This window comes from Podarcis melisellensis (genome assembly GCF_964234715.1).
Source record: "Podarcis melisellensis genome assembly, chromosome: 16".
Classification (NCBI taxonomy): Eukaryota; Metazoa; Chordata; class Lepidosauria; order Squamata; family Lacertidae; genus Podarcis; species Podarcis melisellensis.
The window spans coordinates 41466159-41479954 of record NC_138533.1 but is presented as its reverse complement, the minus strand read 5'-3'; the positions used below and the strand labels follow the sequence as shown (position 1 = coordinate 41479954).

The 13796-nt window shown below is 55.1% G+C and overlaps 1 protein-coding gene across 3 annotated transcripts; it reads left to right on the top strand.

Moving 5' to 3' along the window:
• Window positions 1-6354: 6354 nt before the first annotated feature.
• Window positions 6355-13694, top strand: ASPHD2 (aspartate beta-hydroxylase domain containing 2). Of its 3 annotated transcripts, none has more exons than XM_081892915.1 (4): window positions 6355-7142; window positions 9169-10484; window positions 12266-12379; window positions 13217-13694. In XM_081892915.1, the coding sequence occupies exons 2-4, from the start codon at window positions 9677-9679 to the stop codon at window positions 13324-13326; spliced, it is 1032 nt and encodes a 343-aa protein (XP_081749041.1). In that variant the 5' UTR covers window positions 6355-7142; window positions 9169-9676; the 3' UTR covers window positions 13327-13694. The 3 variants fall into 3 exon arrangements, with proteins under 3 accessions (XP_081749041.1, XP_081749043.1, XP_081749042.1); XM_081892917.1 differs by lacking the exon at window positions 6355-7142 and adding an exon at window positions 7198-7283; XM_081892916.1 differs by lacking the exon at window positions 6355-7142 and adding an exon at window positions 8359-8918.
• The last annotated feature ends 102 nt before the right edge of the window (window positions 13695-13796 follow it).

Below are 13796 nucleotides of genomic sequence, written 5' to 3'. Positions count from 1 at the left end.
TGGGAAATTGAGTATGAAAAGTGGATAAAATTATGGAACACTGAACTTTAGTTCACAGCGTGTACATTGTTAAAAGAAAATTTGTTTAAAATGATGTGCAGATGGTACCTCATGCCAATTAAATTGTCAAATGTATAAAACAGGAAATAAGAATTGTTGGAAGTGTGGGGTGAAAGAAGGCAGTTTCTTTTGACGCGCAGCGTAAATTAATAATGCAGAGTCTTAAAGAATAAAAGCTTTAGTGAGTTAAAATAAACTTCTTCATAAACAACATGGTTCCAAACAGTTTGACTGAGATTACATACTGATTCTGTTCACAGCTGAAACAGACGGACTCTCACTGACATCTGACAGAGAACACAAAAGAGAAAACTGGCTACAAAGTCACATGTCAGAATGACTCAGCAGTTAGCAGTTAGGCCTGGAGAACTTGAGTAGGCCCAAATGACTGTGAGGTCCCAGCACTTCCCAGCCTGCTTTGCTGCTTCTGCTCTCAGGTGTCTTTCACACGTGGTGGACATGTGACAAAGTGAAAACGTATAACAATAATCATTTATTATTTATATCCCGCCCATCTGGCTGGGCTTCCCCAGCCACTCTGGGCGGCTTCCAAAAAATATTAAAATACTATAATACATCAAACATTAAAAGCTTCCCTTAACTTATTGAGAAAACATGTATAATGAACTAAAGAAGATCTTTAGGTATACGTTTTTGAAAAAAACAGTCATTCCTGTTGGGAATGGTGGGAAAGGACATCGATAAGAATAACCAGAAACTGTTTTTATACGCAACAACAGTGGTGAGGCTTTTGCTGGCCCAGGTGTGGAAACAGCAACAAATCCCAACAGTAGAAAAGTGGCATTATAAGGAGTATGCAGAAATAGCCAAACTAACAGCAAAATTCAACTTCAGGGTGATGAAACCAGTGTCGTAGCGTGGGGGGTGCAGGGGGTGCCAGCCGCACCGGGCGCAACATTTTGGGGGGCGCACTCGCAGCTCTCTGCACCTACCTGGTTCACACACTCTCTCTCACAGTGCTGGCTGTGCGAATCCGAGCTGCCAGGTCGCCGCCCACTGTGCGGAGCGGAGAGAGAGCGAGGGAGGGACTATCTGGGGGAGGGACAGTGCAGCAAGCTTCAGGCCACGCAGGGCTCTTCCGACGGCGCCGAGCCCTTTGCGGAGGCTGCGTCGCCCATACTTCAGAAAGCGGTGCGTGAAGTTTCCCCGCAGCGGCCAGCCGGCCCCGGAGCACGTGCAGAGCGCCGATTCCCCCTGGGCGATCCCGGCCGGCAGTCCAGTCGGCGACAGCGCCGGCGCCGCGCTCCTTCCTCCCCGCGAGCGCCCCGTCGAGGGAGGCTGGCCTGCCCGCCTCCTCCCGGCCATCGGGGGAGGGACCCAGGACGGGGAGCCACCCCGGGCGGAGGCGGAGTCGCGCAGGGGAAAGGCCGCCCGCGCTCTCCGCGGCCCTCTGCACATGCTTGAGGGCGCCGCGGCCTCACTCCTCCAACAAAAACCAGATCCAGGGAAGGAAGCCCCGCGCAGCTGAGAAAGAGGCTCCGCGAGCATGTGCAGAGCGCCCGCCTGCCCGCCGGAACTGCGAGAGAGAGCCAACGGGCAGCGGGGGGGGGGCAAGAGTCGCCCGGGCTCCCCGCTTCCTTCTGGAGGGGAGATGGCGCTTGCCCAACCCAAAGCAAAGTGGAGGAAGAAAGTCTCTTCCCGGCTTCGTCCCCTTCCCAATATTCGATTTTTGAAACCTATGTCTAGGGCGGGTATAGCAGCGAAGAGCTTGGCCGCTCCTTCAAGGGGGCCTGAATCTGGAGACTGCAGGCGAAGCCTCCCCAATGCCCAAAGGGCGAGGCTGATTTTAGTACTATAAAAATCCAAGGCTCCTAGCCCACCCTCCGCCAGTGGCGTAGCGTGGGGGGTGCAGGGGGGGCCGGCCGCAACATCTGGGGGTTAGGGTTAGGGGGCGCAAATCCACGGGTTAGGGGGCGCAAATTACTTGCCTTGCCCCGGGTGCTGACAACCCACGCTACGCCACTGATGAAACATATCAAAAAGAATGGGGAAAATTTATGTTATATATAGAGAAGATGATGTGTAATAGAACTGAAATAAACCTCATAATGGGAAAATACAAAGGAATTTATTGGACAATAATATCAAAATGAATTAAAAATGTATACTATGACCAAGGTTGAACAGTATTTGTAAATGAATATAGACAGATAACAAGAACTGTATATATAGAAAGATTTATTTGTTTATGGACATTTCATGGACAAAAATTGAAGAAGAACAACTACCATATATACAAAATGGATAAAGACAATGCAAAAAGACGACACAAAAAAGCCAGAAGAAGGAAGGAGGGAAGTCAGCTCTTGAGAGCAAGAATAAATGTAAAATGTAATATAATATGTGTATGTATAGTATGTAATTATAAAAAACCAATAAAGATCAGCTTTAAAAAAAAAAACAGCATTGCCCCAGCCCTTTTGTTCAAAGCGATCAGTTCCAAAAGCCTTGGAGCACTGAAGGAAGAAGCCAGTCCAGCTTCTCTCAGGAGGGAGTTCCAAAGCTGCCTGGCAGCTGCCACCACTGAAAAGGCCCTCTCCTTTGTCGTCCCCCCCCCCCAAGCCTGCCCGTGTCTCCCCCACAGATCTCAGAGCCCAGGCAGCTTTGTACGGGGGAACACGGTCTTTCAGACGGCCTGGACCGAGGGCTTTATAAGTCATAACCAGCCCTCTGAATTGTGCCTGGAAACAGACCAGCAGCCAAGGGAGTCATCTGCTCCTAAAACCAGCCCCAGTCCACAGTCTGGCCGCAGCTCTTTGGGCTAGATGGGGTTTCTAAGCTGTTATGTACTGAAGTTCTCACCCTGGGCCAGCAGGGGGATACTGTAGATAGTTCAGTTCCACATATGCAAAAAAGGGATTGAAAGTGACGTTCAGTGATTGGATAGTTACAGAAAGTTGTTACAGTTACATTGTACTGGAGCTCTATATAAGCAGGCTGGCTGAACCCTTCAGTTCAGTTGTGTTCTGGCCTCTGAATAAACAAGAGCTGTTTGAAGAATCGCTGTGTCATCTGATATGTTCACCCACAACTTAACACAAGCACTTTTTGATTTGCTTCGCAGAAGAGGGTCCTTCACAGCCATGCCAGTCATCCTATGGCTGGTTGCTTCCTCATAAGCCCCATTTCTCAATCCCCGGAGACCTGCTCCTCCAAAGGGCAGCTGCTGTTTCCTCTCCCTGATCTCCCACACATACATCTCTTCCCCCGCCGCTAAAACGATGCCAGGAAGCTGGATCATGCCACAAGATAACCCTCCTTCTAGAGCTATTGAAGGGCAACTGCTGCATGTGTCTCTTGATGATCATGTGCAATTGGTGCTCGCATAGACCTCGGTTCCAGTGCATTTCCCAGGAGCTGCAGTGGCCTCTTAAGACCTCATAACTTGGGAGTTCATAGTTTATTCATTTTTCCTCTGCAGGGTGCAGGAAGCTGCTTGACAGTGGAACAGTCTTCCTCGGAAGGTGTTAGACTCTCCTTTACCCTCCGGGTCCCTTCCAACTCTACAGTTCTCTGATTTCTATGATTTTCTGGCCATAGTTAAACAACCATCCTATGCCTATCCAACTAACATTATTGAGATCTGGTCCAAAATCAGAACAAGCAAGTAAAAGTGTGCTACAGTTTGGCCTGAGATGGAAACAAACCCAAGCAACTCTTTGTGTGCAGAAGGGTATTCCACATTCCCATCACTTACTTCCATGAATCTTGCACCTAGAGACAGTTGTTATATGACAGAAATACTCACTGTTTCATCTGCTAAAACTGAGAATCTCAGGAAATAGCAGGCCTTCACAGCAATAGTCTCTCTCAAAATCATGCCACACAACTCTATTCCTCTGCGTTCTTGCATCCCCTGCAAAATGTCTATTCTGTTGCCTGTGGCCCTGGTCTTACCACAAAGAGCAAGGTCCTGTGACTCATAACACCCAGTGTTACATATTGCAGCTTCTGTTCATTCATTCCATCATTTATTCGATTTCTATCCCACCTTCTTCTCCGAAGAGCTCAAGGTGGCAAACACGGTTCTTCCCCTCCCCACAATAATCCTGTGTTGAGAGGCAGTGACTGGCATTCAAGGTTCATGGCCGACTGGGGATTTGAACCCTGGTCTCCTGGGTCCTAGTCCAACACTGTAACCACTACACCACACTTTCCCCTAGTACCTCTTGCATATGACATTAAGCAGCATTTAGCAAGGCATGGTAGTCCTTTCCAGGGAAGGCAGGTAGCAGCTCAAAGCCAAAGTCCTTTTAATAAATATTAGGAAAGGGAGATGGGGGCAGAGCTGATCTCACGCACACATTTGGGAGGAATCAGGTATCTTTGGGGAGGCCTGACTCAACTTGCAAGGAGGAGACCTCACAACTAGCAGAGCTAACAGTAGCCAAGAAGGATCTTATTCCTGCTGCATTTCAGCTGCCTGACCCACTTTGGCTGCAAATAAAACAAAAGCAGCAGGAAGTTTAATCTCCTAGAGGGCTTAACTCATTGCTCACCAGACTGGAGCCAAAAGCCTTTGGGATGCCAAGGTGGCTGACCCCAGAAGAGCAGGCAGCCCTGGAAACATGCAGAAGGAGGAGCCAGGCTTACAGTGGGGTTCCCCATTACAGGGCAAGCATGCCAGAAGCATGAAGTTGGCAGCTACTGTACCTTGGAAGCAGCTCAGAGCATCCCATGAAAGAGTAACTCCATCTTGGAAGAGACCGAAGGTGACTCGTGCCAGTGGAGATGGAGTTCAGTCTGCTCTCCTGGAAATGTTTGTCCACTTTACCTGAGAATTGTAGAGTTGGAAGGGACCCAAGGGTCATCTGGTCCAACCTCAAGCAATGCACAAACTACACCAGAAGAATCCATGAGAGGTGGCTATGTGACATCTTGCTTAAAAATCTCCCGTAAGGAAGAGTCAGTCACCTTCGGAGAGAGTCCATTCCACTGTCAAACAGTAGGCCTGTGATCCCCAGGACCTATTCTGAGCCCACTGACTTCAGTGATTAGTCCTGAGTGTGGCTTGATTGTACGAAATTGTTCTAAGCAAATTAGAGTTGGCTCCTGTGACCCGCTCACGCTGGCCGGACACTGAGGTCCACCTGGAGGGGCTTATGGTGGCTGTGTCCTGGGAGGAGTGAGGCTGCAGGGAACCAGGCACAGGGCCTTCTCCGTGATGGCCCCCTGTGCAAGAAGGCAGCCTTGTAGCGGGAAGCTTTTAACGTTTAATCCTCTTTTTGTAGATGCTGGAAGCCGCGCAGAGCGGCTGGGGCAACCCACACAGATGGCTGGGGTACAAATCATAAAAGTAGGATGACATGATGGTGAAGATGATCATTTCGCAAAGCAAAGGAAGCCGCGCCGCTCTCCGCCCGCAGCAGGCGGCCCTCTGCACATGCCCCGGGCCCCGCGCGGCGGCGGCGGGCGGAGAGCGGCGCGGTCCTCCCGCCGGGGCGAGCGCTGGCTCGGCGGCCCCTCCCGCGCGGCGCCGACGTCGGGCTGCTGGGAGTTGTGGTCCGCGCTGCCGAGCCGCCGCCGCCGCCGGAGAGCCTCGCCGTGCCGGGAGCGCCGAGGGCGGCCGGGAGCGTCGGCGGGAAGCGCGGGCGGCAGCGGCGGCAGCAGCAGCAGGTAGGTGGGCCGCTGGGCAGGTGGGCGCCGGAGAGCAGGCGCGTCTCCCTCCGTGGCCGCCTCGGCCGCGCCGGAGCCGGGCGCTCGGTCCGGGCGGCGGGCGCAGCCAGCAAGTGCGTCGCCTGCCGCCTCCGCGAAGAGCGCGTGGCCCCGATCCCGCCCGCCGGGGGACGCGAGGGCGGCGCTCTGCACATGCTCGAAGGCGGCCCCTTTCGCGCCATCTCGGGCTGGCTGGGCCTCGGCAGGCGAGCGGCCGACCCGGCGGCTCTGCAAGCCAGAGAGCCCCGCGGAGCCAGGGCGGGGAGGACTCCCGGGCCGAGCCCTTGGCGCCCGAAGGAGCTGGGACGCCGGGGAGGCTGCGGGGGCGTCTGGCTCGGCCGTGCGATTCACAGCCGAGCCCCTCCTGAGCACCTCTCCTTCAGGACTACACCGGCAGGGCAGGAAAGTACTCTGCACATGCTCTGTAGGCCCTCTTTAAACGTCTTCTGGGCTGGTCAGCCGTTGCATCTGAACCTGGACTTCCAGAGAATATGAACAGGGACTGGGGGAGGTGCTCGGAGTTGCTGCTCTCAAACCCCTCTGCTCATGCTCAGGAATACTTCCTGGCATTCCAAGGCTCCACAGGACAAGAGAAGTGGGGAGGAGGACGGACCCCAAGTGCTCCAGGCAGCCCAGGCCCGCTGACTGGGATCCTCGGGCAATTGCTTCGGCTTGGGTGCTCCCCCAGGCGATGGCTTTGGCTGCTCTCCAATGCTCTAGGAACCATCTGCTTCACCCCGGCTTATCATCCTGGGAGGTTTCCCTCCTTGCCTGCCAGGAGATTCCTTGAGAGCAGGGGAGGGCTCTCCCCCACCCCCAATATTCTTGCTTCAGAACAGTGTTGGCACACACACACACACACACACACACACACACCCTTACACCTCCTGTGCGTGACACTTCCTGCTGCTTCTGCACCTCAGTCCTTACATAACAGCTTTTCTTGCCTAGGAGTTTCTCCACTTGCCACTTTGGAGTGTGCAGTGCAAGTGCAGTTTGGAAATGGATCCTCTCCCCTCCTCTCTCCCCACCCTTTCCTGTTGCCCCCAATTCCAAAGTGACAAGGCTGTTCATGCAAACACGCTGGAAGCAGCCTGAGCAGGTCCTGGGCACGTCCAGACCGGAGGAAGGAAATCCAGGCAGCGTTTGCTTCCCGCATGGGAAATGCCATCATAAACTGGTTTGCTGCTGTGTCACAGTATTTGCTGCCTGCCCACCAATCCACTTCCATTTGCCATGTGGCAGCGCTGGCCCCTGGTTGGTGTCCACGTCTCCCAGAACTTTTCAGCACCAGTACCAGGCCTGGGCTCCAAGGTGGGCCAGCCGGAGGCAGGAAGGAAAGGGCTCTGGGTCTTGCCAGAGGACCCAGCACTCAGGAGCTGCAGAGATCTCAGCCTGAGCAGAAGGTGAGCCCAGCTCTCGCTCACTTTCCTTTGGGGCATCAGGGTTGGTTGTAGCATGGAGATGGAGACCAAGTTAATTAAATTTGGGGGGCGGGTGCCTCCCAGCAATGAGGAAGCTTTTTATTGCCTGCTTGGTTGGATTGGGTGAGTTACCTTATTTCCTTGGGCTTCTTTTTGCAGCGCCCTTGGGGGGCTGTGGGGCTCATTCTGGAACTTCACCAAGTGCCTGGAGCCTGGGTGTCCAGAACACAGACAGGCAAGTAGTCTTTGGGGCTTCCCCCAAGTCTGAGGACCATCGTTTGGGGCTTGAGTTGAAGAAGTGCTGTGGCGGTGGGCTCTCACATCCTGCGTTTTGCTCTCATTGAGGCTGCTCTGAAAGCCCCCTGTTTAAACGGGGCAGTGGAAGGGTAGCAGCAGAACAAGGGCCGGGTCTCTCCATAAGGTGGTCTCTGCCAGCTGTGCCCTTTGCTCAGGACAGGGTCCTGGGTTGGGGGAGTCCTGGCCCAACCCCCTTTCTGGGGACTAAGGGACCACTGGACATTGCCTCTGGTCCTGGCTGGTTTGGAATTGAGAAGTTCTCTCCCAAAGTCTGTCTCTGCTTGTTTGCAGCACAAAACACCAGGGATCTTTCTGCCATCCCAGGTAAGCAGGAACCGCCTTGCGAATCTGGTGGCCCTGAGCCTGAATGCTCTTTGAGGGGAGTCTGGCTTTGGGTAAGGAAAGCTCTGCTGCGCAAGGCAGCCTCCTTCTGCTGACGTTTCCCTGGCACCTGTACAGGCTGGATGGGTCCTCAGTCGGACCCAGCAAGGTAGTTCCACCAGGGGAGCAGCCTTCCTTGCAGAGCAGAGTAAATGGAACCACTCTGGGAGGTGATGCTGTTTGCAGCAACACTCCAGAAGGGGCACTACCTGCCGGCTGGCAGGCGGGTGACTCAGGTGCCAATTGCCACGTTTATGGTGAGTGGGTGGGACGCATTGTCAAGGGTGATTGACATGTGCGTGCGTGGGGAAGGTGCCTCCTGCCCCTGCTGAGAGGGTGGGAGGGCTGAGTCTGGCGCTGCTGATTCAAATCTAGAGAGATGGAGCACAGGGCAGGCAAGCGAAGCTGGCAGGGCTGCTGGACTCCAGAACCATCTCTGGGAGCTGCACAGAGGGAGGGAGGGAGGGAGGGAGAGGAAAGCCAGCCTGCAGGTCTGCGCTGTCCTGTTCCACCACCACCCCCGTCCCTCTCCTGGACCAGCTTGAGGCATCCAGTGATTGGGAGCAGTGCAGCTAGAGCACTCTGCTCACCTAGAGAGCCAGCGTGGTCTAGTGGTTAGAGTGTCAGGCTAGGGCCTGGGAGAACAGTGTTCAAATCCCCACTTGGCCATGAAGCTCACTGGGTGACCTTGAGCCGCTCACAGTCTCGCTCAGCCTAGTGCAGCCCACAGGGTAGTTGTGAGGAGGAGTAGAACCCTGCGCACCACCTGGAGCTCTGTGGAGAGAAAGGTGGGATGCAGTAAATTTTAAAAAAATAAATAAATCAGCAGTAGCCCAACCCTGGTGGCAAAATGACATGGGAGATGTGAGGGTGCATTGTTGTTATTTTAACCGAGTGATGGGGAAGAGGGGCATTGCTGCTTCTGGCGCCACATGGGAGCTCATCTCAGCTTTGTCTACGTGCCAGAAGGTGATGGCAGATCAGAAGAAAGGTGTGTCCATGCAGTGCAGTTGGCCTCCCTTGAAGACTTTGGCCTGCGTCCCACTTGAGGGGGGGTCACAATTCTGCACAAGGGCCAAGGTGGGAAGCCTCCAGGGGCCGTCCAGACTTTCCTGCCCTCTAACTGCCATCTTCCCCCAGAGTCACTGGCCATGCCAGCTGCTGGAAGTTGGAGCCTCACAGGGTCTGCAGAGCCCCGGACAGCCATCCTCGCTGCTTTTGGGAGTCCTCTACAACCTCCACACACAAGTGGAAAACAGGCTGGACAGGCAACAGGGCTCAGATGCAAGAGGGACCCGTTTTCTCAAGGCTTCTTCCTGTTTTCTTGCAGATCCTTCAATGGGAACAGAAACTGGGACCTGGACCGGGTGCTTGTGGAGGGAGCATGCGCCCCTTGTGCATCTGTTTAACCTGGGCAACAAATGAAGGAGGCCCCAGAGGACTCTGTTGCGGTGACAGCAGCTTTGCAGGAGTGAAGTTGTTCCACAGATCCCGGATCTCATGGGGCTCCATGGCGCTCATTGGCTCGGAAGCGATGTGGGAGCATCTGTGGAAAGGCAGCGCCTGAGCTGAGCAGCTTCTCCACTGTGCCCCTGGCTGCTTGAATTCTGGAACCTGCCTTTCAGGATGCCTGCCCCTGAAGCTTTCCCAGGTCTACGGCCCTGACGCAGGAGCTGGCGAGCCACCACAGATGCAGCCTGTCCCCCTCCGGGACCTCCTGGCACTGCTTGCCCATGACTGGCCTCTCTCCACTTGCCCCTGCGGGTGCCTGTGGAGATCTCGAGAACTGACTCTCCCTTTCATGCGCTAGAACCCGGCGCCCATTCCACAGCCCCAAGATGTCTCTGGAATGGCTGGCAGGATGGAGCGGGTCTCTGGACCGGCTGAGGGACTTGATCGCCAGTGGGATACAGTCTGTGCGGGACTGCGACACCACCGCCCTGGGCACCGTGGCCTTCCTGCTGGCCATGTTTGTGTGGTACTGCTACCACGTTGGGCGGGAGCAGCCCCGGACATACGCCCTGGGGAACTCTCTCCTGCAGGGGGTGGACACCAACGGCCTGCAGAATGGCTACACCCACTGCCACTCCCCAGAGTGCGTCCGCTGCACCCACAGCGACGGCCTGAACCAGAAACTCTACCACAACCTGCAGGAGTACGCCAAGCGCTACTCGTGGTCTGGGATGGGCCGCATCCGCAAGGGCATCCGCGAGCAGGGCCGCTACCTCAGCAGCCGCCCCTCCATCCAGAAGCCAGAGGTCTTCTTCCTGCCCGACCTGCCCACCATGCCCTACTTCCCCCGCGATGCCCAGAAGCACGACGTGGAGCTGCTGGAGCGCAACTTCCAGACCATCGCCTGCGAGTTTGAGGCCCTGTACAAGGCCTTCTCCAACTGCAGCTTGCCCCAGGGCTGGAAGGCCAACAGCACGCCCAGTGGCGAGTGGCTGACCTTCTACCTGGTCAACCAGGGCACCTGCGTGCCCCGGAACTGCCGCAAGTGCCCCCGGACCTATCGCCTGCTGGGCAGCCTGCGCACCTGCATTGGCAACAACGTTTTTGGGAATGCCTGCATCTCCGTCCTGACGCCGGGTGCCGTTATCGCGGAGCACTACGGACCAACCAACATCCGCATCCGCTGCCACCTGGGTAGGCACCTTCGGTTTACCTTCAGTTCTGGCCTCCTCCCTTTCAGGAGAGCCTCCCTTGACTGTGCCCTTAGCAGTCAGGGGCTCTGGGCACAGACGGAGCAACCGTCCTGGACGGAAGCACAGCAGCTTGGAGGGGAGCTCAGCCCCCTTACCTGCTGGGTGGCAAAAATTCTGGTGGGGAGCTCTGGGGAGCGAGGCTGACCTGTGGCCCTCCATCTGTTGCTGGACTCCAGCTCCCAGCGGCCAGCCTGCCCAATGGTCAGGGAGGGCAGGAGTTGGGGTCTGCATCTGGAGAGGCCCCACAGCTACCCCATCCCTGCCTTGCTGTGGACTTTGCAGAAGTTGAGGCCTGAAAAGGAAGCTTTGCTACTCCTCCAGGGGAAATTTTCCCTTGAGGTGTGTGAGCCCTACACCTTACAGGTGCAAAGAGCACACACACCCCACCCACACATACTTTGTAGGGTGGTGTGGTCCATGGATCTGTTCCTTAAAGGAGGGAGAAATTCTATAGGTCCTTTAAAACTGACGTGGGTTTCTTCCAGACGTCATGGCCCTCTGCAAATTGTTCAGGGTGCAGAGTTCCTTTTCAAGTCCTCTGTTTCCCAAGCCATTGATGGGCAGCCCCCTAAGAGTTAGAACAGCGGATTATGAAATGAGGAAACGCTGGGAATGCAAAGGGGGCCAAAAATCCACAGTAGTCTTGGGAATGGGCTCCCTCCGAAGGTGCTGGAGTCTCCTGTGCTGGAGATGGTGGCAGAGAGGTTGTGGGTGGCCATCTGCCAAGGAGTCTTTAGCTGCGATTCCTTCATTGGACCAGATGCCCCTTGGAGTCTACTACATCTCTACAATGTCAGGATTCTGTGCTTTCCTTTCCTTTTTTCCATGCAAAAGTCTGCACCCGACTGCATTTCCTGCCTTGCTTTCAAGTAGATAGCAAACGCAGCTCTCATTGTTTGCTGGGTGCAACTCGTGCTGCCAGGCTGGGCTGCTGCCATAGCAACCCCTGAGGCGGTCTTGCGTGCTTCCAGCCTGCCAGCCGGCCAATCTGAGACTGAAGCCTGGCGGATGCCTCCCTGCCTCCCATTAAAAGTGCCACAACGGCTGGTCTTGTTCAGCCAGGTAGGGCTGGCGTTATGTGGGGTCAGTCTCGCAGGGAGCTTGGCCTGGCGACTGCAAAGTATTTGGGTCATGAGCTTTTTTGAAAAAAAGGATTGGACATGTTTCTGAAGGACAGCTCTAGGGCTGTTGCCGTGCCAGCCTATTCAAAGCCTCCCTGTCCCGATGCCATCCCAGGTGCCAGAGAGGCAGAGCGGTGTAGTGGTTGGAGAGCTGGACTAGGTCCTGGGGGACACCAGGGTTTGAAACCCCCGTCAGCCATGAAACTCACTGGGTGACCTTAGGCCAGTCTAGCCTTCCTCACTGGGTTGTTGTGGGGATTAAATGAGCTGGAGAGCGCCATATAGGCCACACGAGCTCCTTGGAAGAAAAAAGGTGGCTAATAATAATAATAGCATAGGGGGGTTATCATCTCCTTGGTGCCCCTCAAGACCTCTTCCTAGCGGAAAGAGTATGCTGGACCTGGTGGGCTCTGGATCCAGCCTGGCAAAGCAGTCCCTCTGCAGCAAGCCCAGGACTGCAAAAAGTAGAGGGCAAGATTGTAAAATCCACCCGCCTTCAGGGAACAAGGAAACGCAGGTGTTTTGGCTGGCTGGTGTTGGGCTGCTCCCATTGCCGTTCCTCCTTGGCTCTGCCCATCATGCATCTTCTTTCTTCCTGCAGGACTGAAGACCCCCAGCAATTGTGAACTTGTTGTGGGAGGGGAGCCCCAGTGCTGGGCGGAAGGGCGCTGCCTGCTCTTTGACGACTCTTTCCTGCACACGGCATTCCACGGTGGTAAGTCTGAAGCCCTGACACACCCAGAGGCTGGAGTGTGCCCTGAGGTGTTTTCCCAAGGGGCTGATGGGGGAGGGGAGGGCTTTGCTGGAAACGGGTGTGTGTCCCCCTAGCTCCACGTGATTCCCAAGCGCTGAGAAGGAAAAACCCTCTCTCTGCCTGACTCCTTGCAAAGCTGCCTCAGTATGTCCCATGCAACTTCTGACCCTTGCAGTCAGCTTCTGCAGGTCTAAATGACATTTCAGGTCGTTGGAAAAGGTACTTGTGTGCATGAGCATGGGAGAAATATGGAGGAAGGCAGGGAGAGACACTTTCAAGTGTTTCTTCCCACCGCCTTGAGGGCTAGCAGCTTGATTTTTTAAAAGAATAAAGATAACACCAGGCCTGAGTGCGTGGTCCTGTGAAGCGCTCCCTAGTCCTGTTCCCTCTTGCATGCTGATTAACCATGGGGTGCACAGAATACTGGGGACTCTTTTCAGCAGAGCACAAAGGGGGCGCATCCTAACAGTGTTCTGACCAGAGCTGGGGAGGGGCTTTGTCCTGCAAGACCCAGAAAACACATCATGGTTCCAGCCGGCCTTAGTGGGGCTGCTGCTCCTGCCCCTCCACTGAGATACAGAGCGGGCATTCAATCATACATTCACAGCCATAGGAGACCTCATTAAACTGCCACGGCTGGGAACTGTAGTTTGTGACGGGGCTGAGAGTTGTCAAGAGGCCCTGCCAGAACCGTTTATGGTGGCATCGTAGTACCCTAAAGGTATGGTAGCAAGAGAGATGGGACCTGGCGACCAAACTCACCCGCTGAACTGCTTGCCCTTCCTTTTCTTCCTCCAGGTGCCCCCGAGGAAGGACCCCGGGCCGTATTCATGGTGGACCTCTGGCACCCAAATGTCGCTGCTGCCGAGCGCCAAGCCCTTGACTTCATCTTTGCTCCCGGACGATGACGCAGCTTCCTTGGGCGCAGCAGGCTGGAGGGCAGGCAGAGGGTGCCATGCGGGGTGGCCTGGAGCCTGGAGCCCCCTCCCCGGTTGGCCTGCCTGTGCAAGGGTCTCACACACACAAACTCCATGTGTAGCTCCTTTGCACCAGGTTTTTGGTCGTGGAAACTTCCACCTTGCAGTTTTCTCTTTCCTATTCTTTGCTTTGGGGGTGGAGTGGAGGAGAGGCTCCCCAAGTCCTCCTTCCCACTCCCCACCTGCCCCCCTTTCTACTCTGTGGTTGGGCACCGTGCCACTGTAGTGTGTTAACGTTGCTGTGTTTTGCAGTGTCCTGACTTTAGAAGCTAACAACCCTGATGTTATTGATGAATGTAGCCATGTCAGTGTCACCTTGTCATCTTTAAAGACAAAAGCACCCCCCATTGGTCTAACTCAGAGGTGGGGGGGAAGGGGGCTCTTCTTGCTGTAGCTTTTCA

Excerpts from the sequence above, each read along its gene's own strand:
- ASPHD2 (XM_081892915.1), top strand. The coding sequence starts at position 9,677 with ATGTCTCTGGAATGGCTGGCAGGATGGAGCGGGTCTCTGGACCGGCTG. Across the intron at positions 10,485-12,265 it reads CCGCATCCGCTGCCACCTGG|GACTGAAGACCCCCAGCAAT; the intron begins GTAGGCACCTTC and ends TTCTTCCTGCAG. Across the intron at positions 12,380-13,216 it reads GCACACGGCATTCCACGGTG|GTGCCCCCGAGGAAGGACCC; the intron begins GTAAGTCTGAAG and ends TTCTTCCTCCAG.